The 15,265-nt window shown below is 35.7% G+C and overlaps 1 protein-coding gene across 2 annotated transcripts in view; it reads left to right on the plus strand.

Annotated features, from left to right (window-relative positions):
• LOC111053583 (cardio acceleratory peptide 2b) overlaps positions 1–15,265 on the plus strand; it is a 31,993-nt gene extending 16,728 nt beyond the window's left edge. The window contains exons 2-5 of one of the 2 annotated variants that reach the window (XM_022340495.2): positions 5,475–5,588; positions 7,078–7,170; positions 9,489–9,689; positions 14,684–15,265. In XM_022340495.2, coding sequence (XP_022196187.1) covers positions 5,475–5,588; positions 7,078–7,170; positions 9,489–9,689; positions 14,684–14,802 — 527 coding nt within the window. In that variant the 3' untranslated portion in view covers positions 14,803–15,265. The remainder of the gene's footprint in view (positions 1–5,474; positions 5,589–7,077; positions 7,171–9,488; positions 9,690–14,683) is intronic. The other variant, XM_022340496.2, reaches the window with a different exon arrangement.

Here is a 15,265-nt window from a genome sequence, read left to right on the forward strand (position 1 = left end):
TTAGTGTGATGGGGCTTTGAGAGAAAAACTAATTAGATGAAAACTTATCAACCCAAGTCCACTTACGACCTCATCAATACGAGTCTTCACCAGACATGAAAAATTAAGTCTCTAATGAAAGTCTACTTAAATTCACCTGAGCATCAGTTCAGATGAGAGATCAGCTTCAAGGCTTAGCCTGAGATCAATCAGCGCACTGTTTTCAAAGTCATTTACAAACAGACTGAAGTATTCGACTGTCAAAAAGAGTAACTTTAGTAAGGGTTAGAGTAAACATCAGTAAACAGTAATAAGGTTTTTTTTAGAAGGTATAGGGTTAAACTTCAGTAAAAGAGAAATAAGGTTTTTTGGAAGGTATAGGGTTTTTTGGAAAGCTTTAAGGTTTCTTTTAGTATCAAACAAATCGTATCCTCAGCATTCCTAATGTGGTACCATCTACTTGTAAAGACTAGCTAATCGTAGATAGAATATTAATGGTGTGGTCCACTTTAGCATGTAGAGTGAGGTCCACGTTATAATGGCAGTGGAGAAAGATGGGAGAACACCGTTGCCGACTCTCTGCCTTGACACTACCTTCTATAGAAGATAGCTGATACCGGTATATCTGATGTAATATTAACTGTACATCCTTGTTTGATTTAATCAATCATATTTTTTCGTCAAGAAATCATATTTTTGATGAGGGTATGATGAATTTCTTGATTTTGTTAATCTATATATATAAAAGCGAAATGGCACTCACTGACTGACTGACTCACTCACTCATTCACTCACTCGCAGAACTAAAAATCTACTGGACCAAAAACGTTCAAATTTGGTAGGTATGTTCAGTTGGCCCTTTAGAGGCGCACTAAGAACGGATTTGGAAAAATTTCCAAAGATACGCCCAAAATCTGCATTTTTCCAGCGTTTTTTAGCGCTTCCTCAGCTTTATCGAGAACAAATGAACAGAAAATGTTCAAATTTAGTACAGAAGCTCAGCTAGGGTGTAATAATTTTATGTTAGAAGGAATTTGCAATAACGTCAAAGATACGCTCAAAATTATCGTTTTTTCCAGGGTTTTTTTGCTTTTTCTCAGATTTATCGAGAACAAATGAACAGAAATTGTTCAAATTTGGTACGGGAGCTCAGCTAGGGTGTAATAATGTTGTGTTAGAAGGAATTTGCAATAACGTCAAAGATACGCCCAAAATTAGCGTTTTTGCGTTTTCTCAGTTCTTTCATCAAGTAATAGACAGAAAATTTCCAAATTTCAGACAGAGGTTTAGGTAGGGTCTAAAAATGTTGTGATGAGGTGATTTTAACATTTCATCAAATATACGCCCAAAATCAGCGTTTTTTCAGCTTTTCTGCGTTTTCTCAGTACTTTGACTTTTTGATGGAATGAAGCATGCTCAAATGAAAAATGCAGGCGAGCGAAGCAAGCCCGCTGTTCTCATTTCTGGACGATCCAGGAGGCGGAGCCTCTGACCGGATATGGCGAGCGAAGCGAGCCTGACGCCTAGTTAATCATATTTCTACATGGTTTGAAAACAATCTGGCAGCCTTGTGGAGCCAGAAGAGGATAGCGCTATCTGCTTTGTCGAATGATAGACAAGGATAGCAACACCAATGTGAATCAAATTTTGCCATTATAACGTGGACCTCACTATATATCTACTAGTAGCTGATAACTCCATATTTCCACATTCTTTCAAAAACAATCTGGCAACGTTGCGGAGCCAGAAAAGGATAGCGCTATCAGCTTTGTCGAATGATAGACAAGGATAGCAACCCAAATGTTAATCAGATACTGCCATTATAACGTGGACCTCACTATAAAATCTACTAGGATGTCTGACGGTTCCAAATGAATTCCGAAACCTTTCAACATCAGAAACCTCGCAGGTTTTTTCTGAAAGAGCATGTCATTGAAAAACGTGAGGCTACTGAGTAGAGTGGATACTCATCAGGTTAATTAGACCACTTTGTGGTTCCCGTATTAATGATTCACTGCTCACTTGTAAAAGAGAGAACGGGCTGTTGTGAATAATAGAAATCACACTGTGGATATATTTCGGGTTCTTGGTTTTTCTCTACCATTTTCATCATGGATTCTCTTATAAACTCTTTTCGCCACACTGCACAGAAAGCAGCTGTTTTCCAGTCCCTACGTAGATCTGAAAGACATTGCTTGCAGACGATTCTCGTCTGACGTCAGAACAGGTTTCTTTCCGGCCTAGTCCGGAAAGAGTACCCTTTCCAGCCGCTAACATGGAACTAAGAAAGGTGATCAAAAAACGTTTCATTATTTGTGTTCATTATTCAATAATTGAAATATTTATAATAATATCATCTTATTGTCATTTGAAAGAAAAAAAAAGTATAAACTCAACCTCCCACATAATTTAACATAATCTTTTAGGTTATTTAGACAAATCAGAATGAAACATAAAAATACTTGGACAATTTCCTGATATTCAGATTACCTAAGATTTGCTAGAGCTATGACCTTCCACTTCAAGTGCTTAGTAAACAATTATTATTATTTTATATTTATTGTTTATTTTTGTGTGTGGCGAAAAATAGCGTTCGCACCACGGGCAAAAATGTTTTTCCGGCTCTAAATCTTTTCTAGTCCTCGGCCTACGGCCTCGGACTTGAAAACCGATTTCGAGCCGGTAAAATCTCATTTTCTGCTCTAGGTGCGAAATATACTATTCCGGGTTCTTGGTTTTTCTCTGCTATTTTCATCATGGATTCTTTTCAACCTTTTCTCTTTCAGCTCTTCTAGCTCAACATGACACTTTACTTTTAGAGACCCATCCTTTCTTTCTCTATAATCTTCTCTTAGATTAGAATCTCTAACCTCATCGAATCTTTCTCTCTCAGATTGTACGTGAAGAATTACCGGCAAGGATATTTTGCTGAGTATCCTTCCAAAGTTTAAACTTTGATATGTTTAAAGCGCACTGAACACTTCAATATTATTTACCCCGTTTTCGGGGTGATTTACAGCATTTAATTGGGATTTTCGTTCAATTGATACAGAACTTCACTATAGTACCATAGAGAAACAATAGCGTAAGTAGATTACTGTCGATTATTGACGATTTCTACTGTTCTGTTGGGGTGAGAGTGTATGAACGGCACAATATGAGAGACTACCAGTGTCACACAGCTTCAAGGGAAAGAGCTACGTGGACTATCGGCTTGAGATAACAGTAAAAGTTATGACATAAACTCCCTATACCATGCGATATCTTCTTACGCTATTGTTTCTCTATGATAATACTCACTATCTAAATTCACACGGTCTAATAAAAAGACCACTGATGAAGATGCCTCACTGCATTGAAACTTAAGTTTTGGCTCAAAAAATTTATATTCATTTATACAATAAGTACATTATTGAAATGATAGGAAGAAGAAAAATAAGGTAACCTTGTGCTATTCCTCTCCCCAAATTTAGATAACACATAGTCCGAAATAGGTCAAGTCTTGTAGTTCTTCAATTCACAAAATTTTCAGTCCTCAAGTATTTTCACAAAGTAGATTTTTGAATTTAGATGCTTCAAAACTAAACATAGAAGAAATATTTCACATTATTATAACTGAAAATTTTGTGGAACTGACAATATCGCTTTCATCTTAACACAGTAATATTCTAAATTGCATTTTCATCTTCTTTTTCATATCATGTAATAGTTTAATTATTATTATTTTTGTTTATAATATTATATCTAAAACGTTCTTCTGTTGGTAGGTATTATAAATAAGTTTATAAGCAAATATATAATGTAATCTACATAATAAAGTACTCAATCAATCAGTTCACCTTTAATGTTCTCCCCTTCTCTATCAAGATTTTTACTGTTATTCTCTATCCTCCTTACTGAGAATCATTCTGTCCTGTTCTATTTCTCTCTCTCAGGATCATCCTTCCTTGTTCTAACTCTTTCTCTCACTACCATGCTGTCCTGTTCTATCTTTCTCTCTCAGGATCATCCATCCTTGTTCTAACCTTTTCTCTCACTGACCTTTTGTTCTAACCTTTTCTCTCTATCCTTCTTACTGAGAATCATTCTGTCCTTCTCTATCCTTTCTTGTTCTAACCTTTTCTCTCACACCATGCTGTCCTGTTCTATCTTTCTCTCTCTGGATCATCCATCCTTGTTCTATCCTTCTCTATCAAGATCAACCTGTCCTGTTCTATCCTTTACTCTTAAAATCATCCTGTTCTCTTCTATACTCCTCTCAAAAGATAATCCTATTCTGGTCCATTCTTCTCTCTCAGGATCATTCTGTCCTGTTCTTCCTTTTTCTCTCACACCATGCTGTCCTGTTCTATCTTTCTCTCTCTGGATCATCCATCCTTGTTCTATCCTTCTCTAACAAGATCAACCAGTCCTGTTCTATCCTTTACTCTCAAAATCATCCTGTTCTCTTCCATACTCCTCTCAAAAGATAATCCTATTCTGGTCCATTCTTCTCTCTCAGGATCATTATATCCTTTTCTTACCGTTTCTCTCACAACCATCCTGTCCTTCTCTCTCAGTATCATCCTGTCTTGATCACTCCTTCTCTGTCAGACTTATTCTATCCTGATCAATTCTTCTCTCTCTAATTGAAAGAGAAAGCAGCTTTCCCTTCTCCCACATTCTAGCCGCCTCGTTCCTTTCCAAAGTCAGCGAAAATATGAAACGCTCTAAAATAACAAATGTGAAAGTTGTCGGCTGTTGTAATGGAGCGTTCAGGGTCTATTCAATCAAAGCAGAAGCTTTTTGTTCTCCAAAATTAACTGGACTCAGAGAAGTTCAAATGTAATGTAGCTTTGCCTCGCCATTTGATATTATAGCTGCAAAGTATAATATAATGTAATATTCCATCCTGTACTCTCTGATTGTAACCATAGTCAGAAATAATGTGAGAGTTCAAACTTATTATGTGAGGAAGGAGAGATGAACCTTACCAACTGCAATTATAAAGTTATTACTTCTTTTTAATATATATATATAAATCCTTGTATAAACAAACGAAACTATAGAGAGGTCCACGTTACAATGGGAATGAAGAAAGATAGGAGAAAAACGTTGCCGATCAACGTTGTCTTGTCAATGCGTTCTATAGACGGTAGCTGATACAGGTCTATTAATGTAATATTAACTGTTCATTCTCGTTTAAAATAATTAATAATCATATCTTATTATGCAAGAAATTGTATTTTTCAATATTTCGTAATGGATTTTCCCAATTAAAATGAAATAGTTTGTTGATTAATGATTAATTCTACATTGTTGAAAGACGACCTGGCAACAGAGCGAAGCGAGTAAGAGATAGCACTATCCGCTTTGTTGAATGATAGACAAGGATAGCAATACCATTGCTAATCAAACACTGCCATTATAACTTGAACCTCACTATAGCTTCTATTCAATTATTGACTCATGTTTCAGTAGTTTTGTCAACTGATGATATCTCTGTCCTTGTTTAGAATCAGATAGCGGTACCAGCAAGACGAAGAGGGAAGCCGGGGGACCATCGGGATTATTTCCGTTTCCGAGGATAGGACGTTCCGGACCAGACACCTGGTTCTTCGATACTTCCGGTGAGAAATCTTAGTGAATTATTACAGTAATTATTCAAATCCGTTTGTAGATCCGAGTTCCTCGAGCATAAGAAGGCAGAGTTGATGATGATTTTATCAAACCCGAAAAAATGAGAGAAATAATGAACTGACCAGTTTTCCATTTTCATTCATATTTGAGGGGTTATATCTCCTAAACGGGAGAGAATTTTTCCTAATTCGTCTGCAGATTTGAGTTCCTTGCATCAAGGTGTATAAGAAGGCAGAGTTGATGATAGTTTTATTTCTCCCGAAAAAATTGCGTTTTTCAATAATATATTCAAGTAGTCATATCTCCTAAACGGGTGAGAATTTTCCTAGTCCGTCTGCAGATTTCAATTCCTAGCATCAATGTGTATAAGAAGGCAGAGTTGATAATGATTTTATCACTCCCGAAAAAATGAGAGAAACAGATAATGTACTGACTAATTTGTATTTTTCATCATAATTCAAGTGGTCATATATCCTGAACGGGAAAGAATTTTTTAATCCGTCTGCAAATTCAAGTTCATCACATCAAGGAGCATAAGAAGGCAAATTGATAATAGTTTCATCACTCCCGAAAAAATGAGAGAAATAATGAACTGATTAATGCGCGTTTTCCAATACAGTAGTATATTTAAGTGCTCATATCTCCTGAACAGGAGAGAATGTTTCTAATCCGTCTGCAAATTCAAGTTCCTCACATCAAGGAGCATAAGAAGGCAAATTGATAATAGTTTTATCACTCCCCAAAAATTAGAGAAAAATAATGCACTGACCAATTTGCGTTTTTCAATAATATTCAAGTAATCATATCTCTTGAACGAGTGAGAACTTTTCTAATCCGTTTGCAGATTTGAGCTCCTTGCATCAAGGAGCATAAGGAGGCAAAGTTGATAATGATTTCATCACTCCCGAAAAAATTAGAGAAATAATGAACTGATCAATTTGCGTTTTTCAATATATTTAAGAGGTCATATCTCCTGAACTTGACTTAATTTCCCTAATTCGTCTGAAGATTCGAGTTCCTCGCATGAAGGAGCATAAGTAGGCAAAGTTGATAATGATTTTATTACTCCCAAAAAATTAGAGAAATAATGAACTGATCAATTTGCGTTTTTCAATATATTTAAGAGGTCATATCTCCTGAACTTGACATAATTTCCCTAATCCGTCTGCAGATTTGAGTTCCTCGCATGAAGGAGCATAAGAAGACAAAGTTGATACTGTTTCTATTTCTCCCGAAAAAATGACAAAAATAATGTACTGAAGATCAACTAACATACACGCTTCCAATGTGGTCATACCCTAAAATATAAAATATTTTTGTATTGCATAAACAATGTGGTTCTGTTTCACCAGTTTTAGCTACTTTACAACTGCTATACAAAGTAAAGAATCCAAACTTTACAGTTACATTCTGTCTATAATCAAAGAACAATCAATAAAGAAAATGTGATTAGATCTTTTTGTTCTTGGAAACTTACAGACATCGAAAATAACAACGCAAAAAATGAACGCTACAACGCCAAACGGGAGGGTCTGTTCCCTTTTCCAAGAATCGGACGTTCCCCTGCTAATGGTAATTGTGTTTCAGACGTGTGTTTCGTGTTTCTAAAAATGTGTGTTTTATTTGTGTTTTCAGTTATATGTGTGTTTCCATTTTCAAGGTGTGCTTGTGTTTCTAATGTCTTCGTGTTTCTAAAAATGTGTGTTTGTATTTGTGTTCTCAATTATATGTGTGTTTCTATTTCCAATGTGTGCTTGTGTTTCTAATGTCTTCGTGTTTCCAATATGTGTTTGATTTATAATATGTTTGTGATCTTTCTTCCTTATCTGAAATGTCACCTAAAGTAAGCTTAAAGCTGCGTACACATATACGCTCTTCCAACCCGCACCGAGCACGCTCCTCCCTCGTACCGGCCTCATACCGCCCTCGTTCCTCCATCGAACTACAGTCGCGCCGCCCACGCACCCATCATGAACGTTACGGAAGATGTTTTAGATCTTCTCGCGTTCCCCGGTCGAACCACTCTTGCTCGCCGGTCGATCATCAATCGCTCTGCTGGAGTGACGTTCGGTTGCGGAGCAGAGCGACAGTCTGTACGCACCTCAAGAGTCCACGTACCACACTTTGAGAAAATTGCCTCTGCATTGTAATTTGTAATATCTGTTCATTTCTTCTCCCACTATATAATTGAATAGGATAGAATGATTTTTTATTTGTTGACGTTTATATGAGACAGAAGGGATAGCATTTGAAAAACTACAGCAGGTAGAAGCAACAACTTTGAAGCTATTCATGAAGATTTTTGTGTTTGTGTTTCTAATGTGATCGTGTATGAAAATGATGTTTTTTGTGTGAATGTTTTGAATTTTTTTCAACTTTCTTCAATTGAATGGAGATCTTCAGTTTTCTACTCGTAACTGTTATAAATACTGATACTATCACTCATGTTTTCTAATGTGTGTGTTCGTGTTTCTGTGTTTCATGTGAGTGATGAGTGTTTTGAATTCTCGTCAACATTTTTTTAATTTAATTTTTCTTCTCGATACAATCATGGATACTGATCCTGTCATGAGAACTGTTTGGATATTATTCATCACTGTGACTGTTTTTCAGTTTTCCAAGCACTATTTTAGTATTATTAAGAGTAGATCTCTAGTACTATTAAAACCACGAACTTCACACTAATAACTATCAATCAACTTTATAATCCGGTTTGAAAACCATTCAGACAAAGTAGAAAAATACGTTAAGTCTGCGGCCGCAAGGTCACTTCTTCGTGCAGCTTCAACAGAGAGTAAAAAACTGATATGAAATATTTCTTCCTTCTACTTTACCGTACTTCATGCGTATTGTATTATTTCTTTCTCTGTGATATTCTTTGTGTATTCTTTCTCTGTGATAGAAGGTGAATGTTACAATCCATACTCTCTGATAGGCTGACTGAACAGAGAGAGTACAATCAGAGATAAAATATTACTTTCTTCTACTCCACTCTATGTTACCGTGAATCATAGAACTTCCTTAGTATTCTTTACTCGATTATAGGATGTAATTGCTACATTCCATACTCTCTGAGTTTGAACGCACAACAAAATAACAATGACTTACCCCCTCAACATCACCCCCTGAGCCATGGAATAAACAATATTGTTGTATAAGATTTCTCTTCTGTGAACGCACTTAAATAGCATATTGCAATACATACATATATAATAGAGGAAAGAATTGACTTATAGTTGAAAGGGATAGGAAATTCACGAATGACACATTATCACGTCTCAACTGATCAACTTGAAATCTTGCATATAGATTCTTAATTTACCGAGGATGGTAATAGGCCTATTTGCAATCCTTCAAGATTTCATTACGTCAAGTTCTCATTCTCAGTTTTTGATCAGACCCTTGCGAAGCACGAGTTACCTGCTGGTAATATAATAAAGGAAAGAGTTGGCTTATAAACGTACGGATAGGAAGTTCACGAATGACGCATCATCACGTCTCAACTACTCAACTGATTTTCTTGAAATCTTGCATAGATTCTTGATTTACCGAGGATGGTTATAGGCCTATTTTAAATTCTTTTCAGTTTGTGAAGCTAGTGATAGATGCATTAATTTAGATATCATAATGTTCAGATAACTCACAGAACCACGCTTATTATATTTGCACATGATTGAATATCTTTCATATTTTATAAAATCACTTCACTTATATGGGCTGGTTTTGTTCAAAATATTAAAAAAATATAAAAACTTGGAATTTTCAACTTGAAAATGACCTATGGTCAAACTAATCTTTAAAATATTTTAATGTTCTTAATAAAGGTTACTACAAGTTTTTATATTGTTTTCATTAACTCTCATATTTTCCATGCTTTATTTTCTCCGCAGATAACGCCCAAAACTACGCCAAACGCCAGGGTCTAGTGCCGTTCCCGCGTATCGGTCGCTCGGGGGGCCGCAGCGTCCCGCAAGGTGTTCCGGGAGCGGGAGGTCCCGCAGACAATAACGGACTCTGGTTCGGACCGCGATTGGGACGTCTTCAGAAGCGGGACGCCATGGATTCGCCTTGGGCTCTTGTCACGCTCAGAGGTCAGAGGTCACCATATTAATTCTCTCTTTTTCTCATCTTCCTCTCTTATTTTTCCCTTTTTAACTCATCTTCACCTTTCATTTCATAGTTTTATACCCTTCACTAGCATCCTATTACATGGAAAAGTATGGATTCGCCTTGGGCACTTGTTACACTCACAGGTCAGAGGTCACAGTATTATTCTCTCTTTTTCCTCATCTTCCTCACTTATTTTTCCCTTTCCAACTCCTCTTCACCTCTCATTACTTTTTTTTATTCCCTCCACCAAGAACCTATTACATGAAAAGGCCTAATACATTCGCCTTTGCAGTTGTTACACTCAGAGGTCAGCTTCAACTTTCAAAATTAATATTACCACTATCATAATCTTCTATATAATAAGAGAAAGTAGGGCTGTGTTTGTTCGTGTGTGCGTTTGTTCGTTTGTTCGCATCAAAACATGTCAACTTGTGGATTGCATACCGGAAAAACGGGAATGATTTAGTTCTCCTAATTTTGAACATAGATTCTAAAAATATCAATCTCGTGCACCTGGAAGCCCAAATCTCATTTTTCCTTCTAGATTTTTCAGAATTAATGTTCAAACTTCATTAATAGTACATACGATTTCATAAAAAATCACCAAATCATATGGTCGGAATTAAAAATTTTTATTATATTAAAGAACTGGATTATACACGTATACAGGTGTAAAGTAGTATAGGAAAATTATGTTTGACGCATTCAATTATGTTTTAATTGAAAGGTGGTCATATGATACATGACTCCTATACAGGATTTTCAGAGAAAAGATATGGTGAAAACCGCACATCGATATCTCAAACCCTCCAAAATTTATTCTCATTCATTTCCTTTGTTATAGTATAGAAGATAATAGATAAATGGATGATATATCCATCTATCTTTTATCTTCTATACTATAATAGTGGAAAGGACTGGCTTAAACACGTATACACACGTGTAGAGGATAGGGGAATTATGTTTGACGCATCATCACGTCTGAACTACTGGACTGATTTACTTGAAATGCTGCTTATAAATTCTTATTCAACCGAGGATTGTTATAGGCCTATTTCAATTCTTCTGGATTTCATTACGCCAAGTTTTAAAATAGACCCTTGCAAAGCACGGGTACCTGCTAGTATATAAATAAAAATCGACCCTCAAATTTTGACATTTAATAACTTTTCTATTTGTGCACTGAATTTGATGATTTTTTTTAGTTGTGTTCATTATGTTCAGGACCAGGTTTATGACCTATCAAATTTATAATCCGACCTTCAGGACTCTTTCCTACGGTCCTTCAAAGCTTACATGTAATCCTCATGAGAGAAGATTTGTGAGCTGGCCACACACAGAAATAAAAATCAGCTGCTATAATCATTGCGTCATCCAACAGCCGCCGGTGAATAGTAGACAAGAGTGTGTGCTGCTCCATAACTGTCCATGTATTTTATTCTAAACGCCCCGACTAAAAACAAAATGACTGTTCTGTGTGTAACCATCCAGCAGTGCGGCCTTAGGTGAGACTTAAATTCTCTAAAACATTGCTTTGTTTCGAATAATTTTGCTGTCTTCGGTGTTCAGAATTAATTTGATTTTTAGTGAATTATTTATTCTGCAGTTGACAAATTATTTATATAAATAAAATGCCGTATCGCGCCTCCTCAGGTGTGCATCCAGCTAAAGTTTGTCATGAGATGCGTTAAACTATTTGGCGGTACGAAGTTCGCCGGGCCAGCTAGTAATATAATAATTTTTTTCAAATTCAAATTCAAATTTATTTTGTCAATCAAAACAATTACAATTTCAAAGAAAATAGTATATAGTAATATAGAAACAGTAAGTAATTTAATGAAGAAACGATAGCATGAAAAGATATTCCATGGTATAGGGCGTTTATTTTCAAATTTATCAATGTTAACTGAAGCCGATAGTCCTAGTACGATAGGCCCTTATGCTTGGATAACTTCTTCTCTATGATTTTCATAAGACTGAAGCTGATTTTTTTTCTGTGAAGAAAGTTTCCTGATAGCTTTCAGTGATTAATGGAGAGTTGAGAAGATATTGATTTCACAAGAGCTACCTCAGCAGAAAACCAGCTCGATTAGCATTCATTAATGCACGGTAAAGAATTAGCATTATAATAGAGGTTATGGATCAGCTGATGAGTCGTTTATCAATCTCCCTGATTAATTGTTGAGATCCTAGCTTGTCACCTCACTCACTTCTTCCTATAGTGAGGTCCACGTTATAATGGCAGTGGAGGAAGATAGGAGATCAGCGTTGCTGATTCTCTGCCTTGACACTGCCTTGTATAGAGGATAGCTGATACCAGAGAAAACTTATATACGACTTGAACTTGAGATTGTTCCATTCTATGCTGATGCCGGTTTATCTGATGTGATACTAACTGTTCAGTAATATTTAAAAATCTGGTATGGCGCACTCACACAACTTTCCTTGCCGTTATGAAAATTGATCACCTGACGCTAGTGTTCCCGCACATCTCAAGTCTACTATTCAAAGATTTGAGCCAGCTGGTGACAGGGCAATAACGCTGGAGACACACATGAGGTCTGCTATCTCTTCATAGTGAGTGTTCTATATATAAATAGAATCAACAATAATTTGCAATTGAATAATCACATTTTCTCGAATTTATAGCTTATTCTCAATTTTAGGTGAAAATGTTACTGAACATTAATTGTAGAGATTTTCATGCTCAATCTACTCCACTTGATTTTTTTCGTTTCAATTGTATCTGAAGCCTGATAATTGGGAATGTATCTGCATTGATGGGGCGGAGCTCCTGAAATTTTTACAGATATGAGACTTGTGGCAGTTGATAGAGCTTATCGATGACTATTTTAGGTATGAATTTGATCAAAATCGTTGGAGCCGTTTCCGAGAAAATCACGAAAAACCCTGTTTTTGACAACATTTTCGCCATTTTAGCCGCCATCTTGAATTGCATTTGATCGAAATTGTTCGTGTCGGATCCATATAGTGAAAGGACCTCGAGTTCCAAATTTCAAGTCATTCCGTTAATTGGGAGATGAGATATCGTGTACACAGACGCACATACACTCATACACACACACATACATACCAATACCCAAAAACCAGTTTTTTGGACTCAGGGGACCTTGAAACGTATAGAAATTTACAAATTGAGGTAGCTTAAATTTTTTTCGGAAAGCAATACTTTCCTTACCTATGGTAATAGGGCAAGGAAAGTAATAAAATTATCAATTATGTTTTCTGTCTTGCCTTATATTATAGTCGATTCAAAATATCATATCAAAGTATTGTTATGATCATAGATAAATGTTAAAAATATTCATGGTTAGAGAACCGAACCTTTCCTTGTTTCATGAGGTTCTCTGAACTTCATCTTCATTTTTGTAGTAAGTGGGCTATATCATGGAGAAACGATAGCATATAAGTAGATATCCAGCTCAGGAGTGTAAGCATAATTTGCATGATTCATCACTCAATTAACATGTTTTAGATTATTAGGCCAGCAACTAACGTAACGTTTCACCAAACATTTTCGACTGATGGGTGAACTGTGTTATATGTAACATGTAACCTGCAAGATCACACAAACTACAAGCATAGATAAACGATAGCATAAGTAGATATCCCATGGTATAGGGCGTTTATGTCGCAACTTTTACTCTATCCCAAGCCGATGATTCACTTAGTTCTTTCCTATGCAGCTGTGTGACGCTGATAGTCTCTCAAATTGTGCCGTTCATACACTATCACCCCAACAAACCAGTAAAAATTGACAATAATCGACAGTAATCGGTATGAGATAACAGTAAAAGTTTCGACCTAAATTCCCTATACCATGGGATATCTTTTATACGCTATTGTTTCTCTATGGCTATATGCTCTGGGCTGTATTTACTTGTGCAATATCCCAACTCTATCATATTACAAATTGAGTATAAACGTTTAGATCCTCATTAATGTTGTCTCAATTTGATGGGCTGCTATGGTGACTTACTTACTAGTGGAATATCCCAACTCTAACATTTATATAAGTATATAAATATACTCATTTATATAAGTACAAGATTCATAAATGATTTGCCTTTTGATCTGGAAGCAAAAATTAATTACAAAATACTAAAAAATTGGATAAGAGAAACCTATTTCTTTTCAATTGAAAGTATTATCTAATTTAACACTTTTATCAGAGATATTGTGGAACTTCTCCATATTAAGATAAGAAAAAAAAAAGATGTTGTCGAATTCCACTATAAATAGTTATAGTTATAGTTATAGTTATAGTGGAATTTGACAACATCTTTTTTTTCCTTTCTTTATCTTATTTTTTAAAAACATATTTTTAAGCGTGGATTATTTTTTTTCTCTATTATTGTATAAAACTAGGAAACAACCAATGTAACTAGCTGATTGCAACTCTCACCAGCGGGCAAGGCTTGATTCCTTTTGCTGGTGATGCCGGATTACCATTGAGAATCTAATTATGATTTTGGTATTATTTATGCTTAATTTTTATTTTAATTATTTTATACTTTTGATTATAAAATTAAGTATTTTCTTTTTTTATGTTTTTGAATATGTATTTATTTTATGGCAAATAAATTTATTAACATAAATTTAAAATTGAATATGAGCCTTCGGAACCTCTCTTTTATTTAACTGATTTGAAGTTCATAGGAATTAACAATTTCTCATCATTTTCAGAGCTTCTTAGCATATTCAACATTGAATAATCCTGACTCAGTGTTAGGTGAGATGTAGTGAGTGATATACATAATGAAAGTGTATATCCATAATGAAAGCACAAAACTGAAGATGATGTTGAAACATGTTGTTTGTTTTTATCTCTAAATACAACTCATGATATTGAACTACCTCTTTGTGGTTTCATCATTGGATAATCCTATGAATTTTATCCAAAATTGTTAAAACTATTTAACGTTTCAAACAGTGATTTTTGGTTCTTTCGCAGAATTCCCCAGCATATCAAGCCGTCGACAGCCTGAGGCATTCACTCCGCGTCTCGGACGGGAATCGAACGAGGATTTCTGGGACTATGAGGACCGTGATCACCAGAAGGACCACGCCTAGGTCCTTAGACCACACCCATTCAGCTTAGATCAAGCTGGATCTGGCTTGGATCACGCTTAGATCGAGTTATATCGAGCTTGATTCAGCTTAGATCAAGCTAGATCAAGTCTGAATTGAGATTCAATCAAACTAGATCGAGCTAGATCAAGTCTGGATTGAGATTCAATCAAACTAGATCGAGCTAGATCAAGTCTGGATTGAGATACAATCAAACTAGATCGAGCTAGATCAATGTTAGATCAAGCTAGGTCAAGCTAGATCGAGCATAGATCAAGCTGTATTAGTTCCCATGTAAATCTCCGTCATCCTATACAGTACAATAGCTGAAGCGGTAAAACAAAAATGAATCTGTAATCTATGTAACACCGTTGTAATTGTACGTTATTTAAAAGCTGTTTACCTCTCTGAGCTATCTCAATAAATAAAAACTGTTTCTAGAAGAATACAGCATGTTTCTCAAACA

Source organism: Nilaparvata lugens, chromosome 12 (genome assembly GCF_014356525.2).
Source record: "Nilaparvata lugens isolate BPH chromosome 12, ASM1435652v1, whole genome shotgun sequence".
NCBI classification, from domain to species: domain Eukaryota; kingdom Metazoa; phylum Arthropoda; class Insecta; order Hemiptera; family Delphacidae; genus Nilaparvata; species Nilaparvata lugens.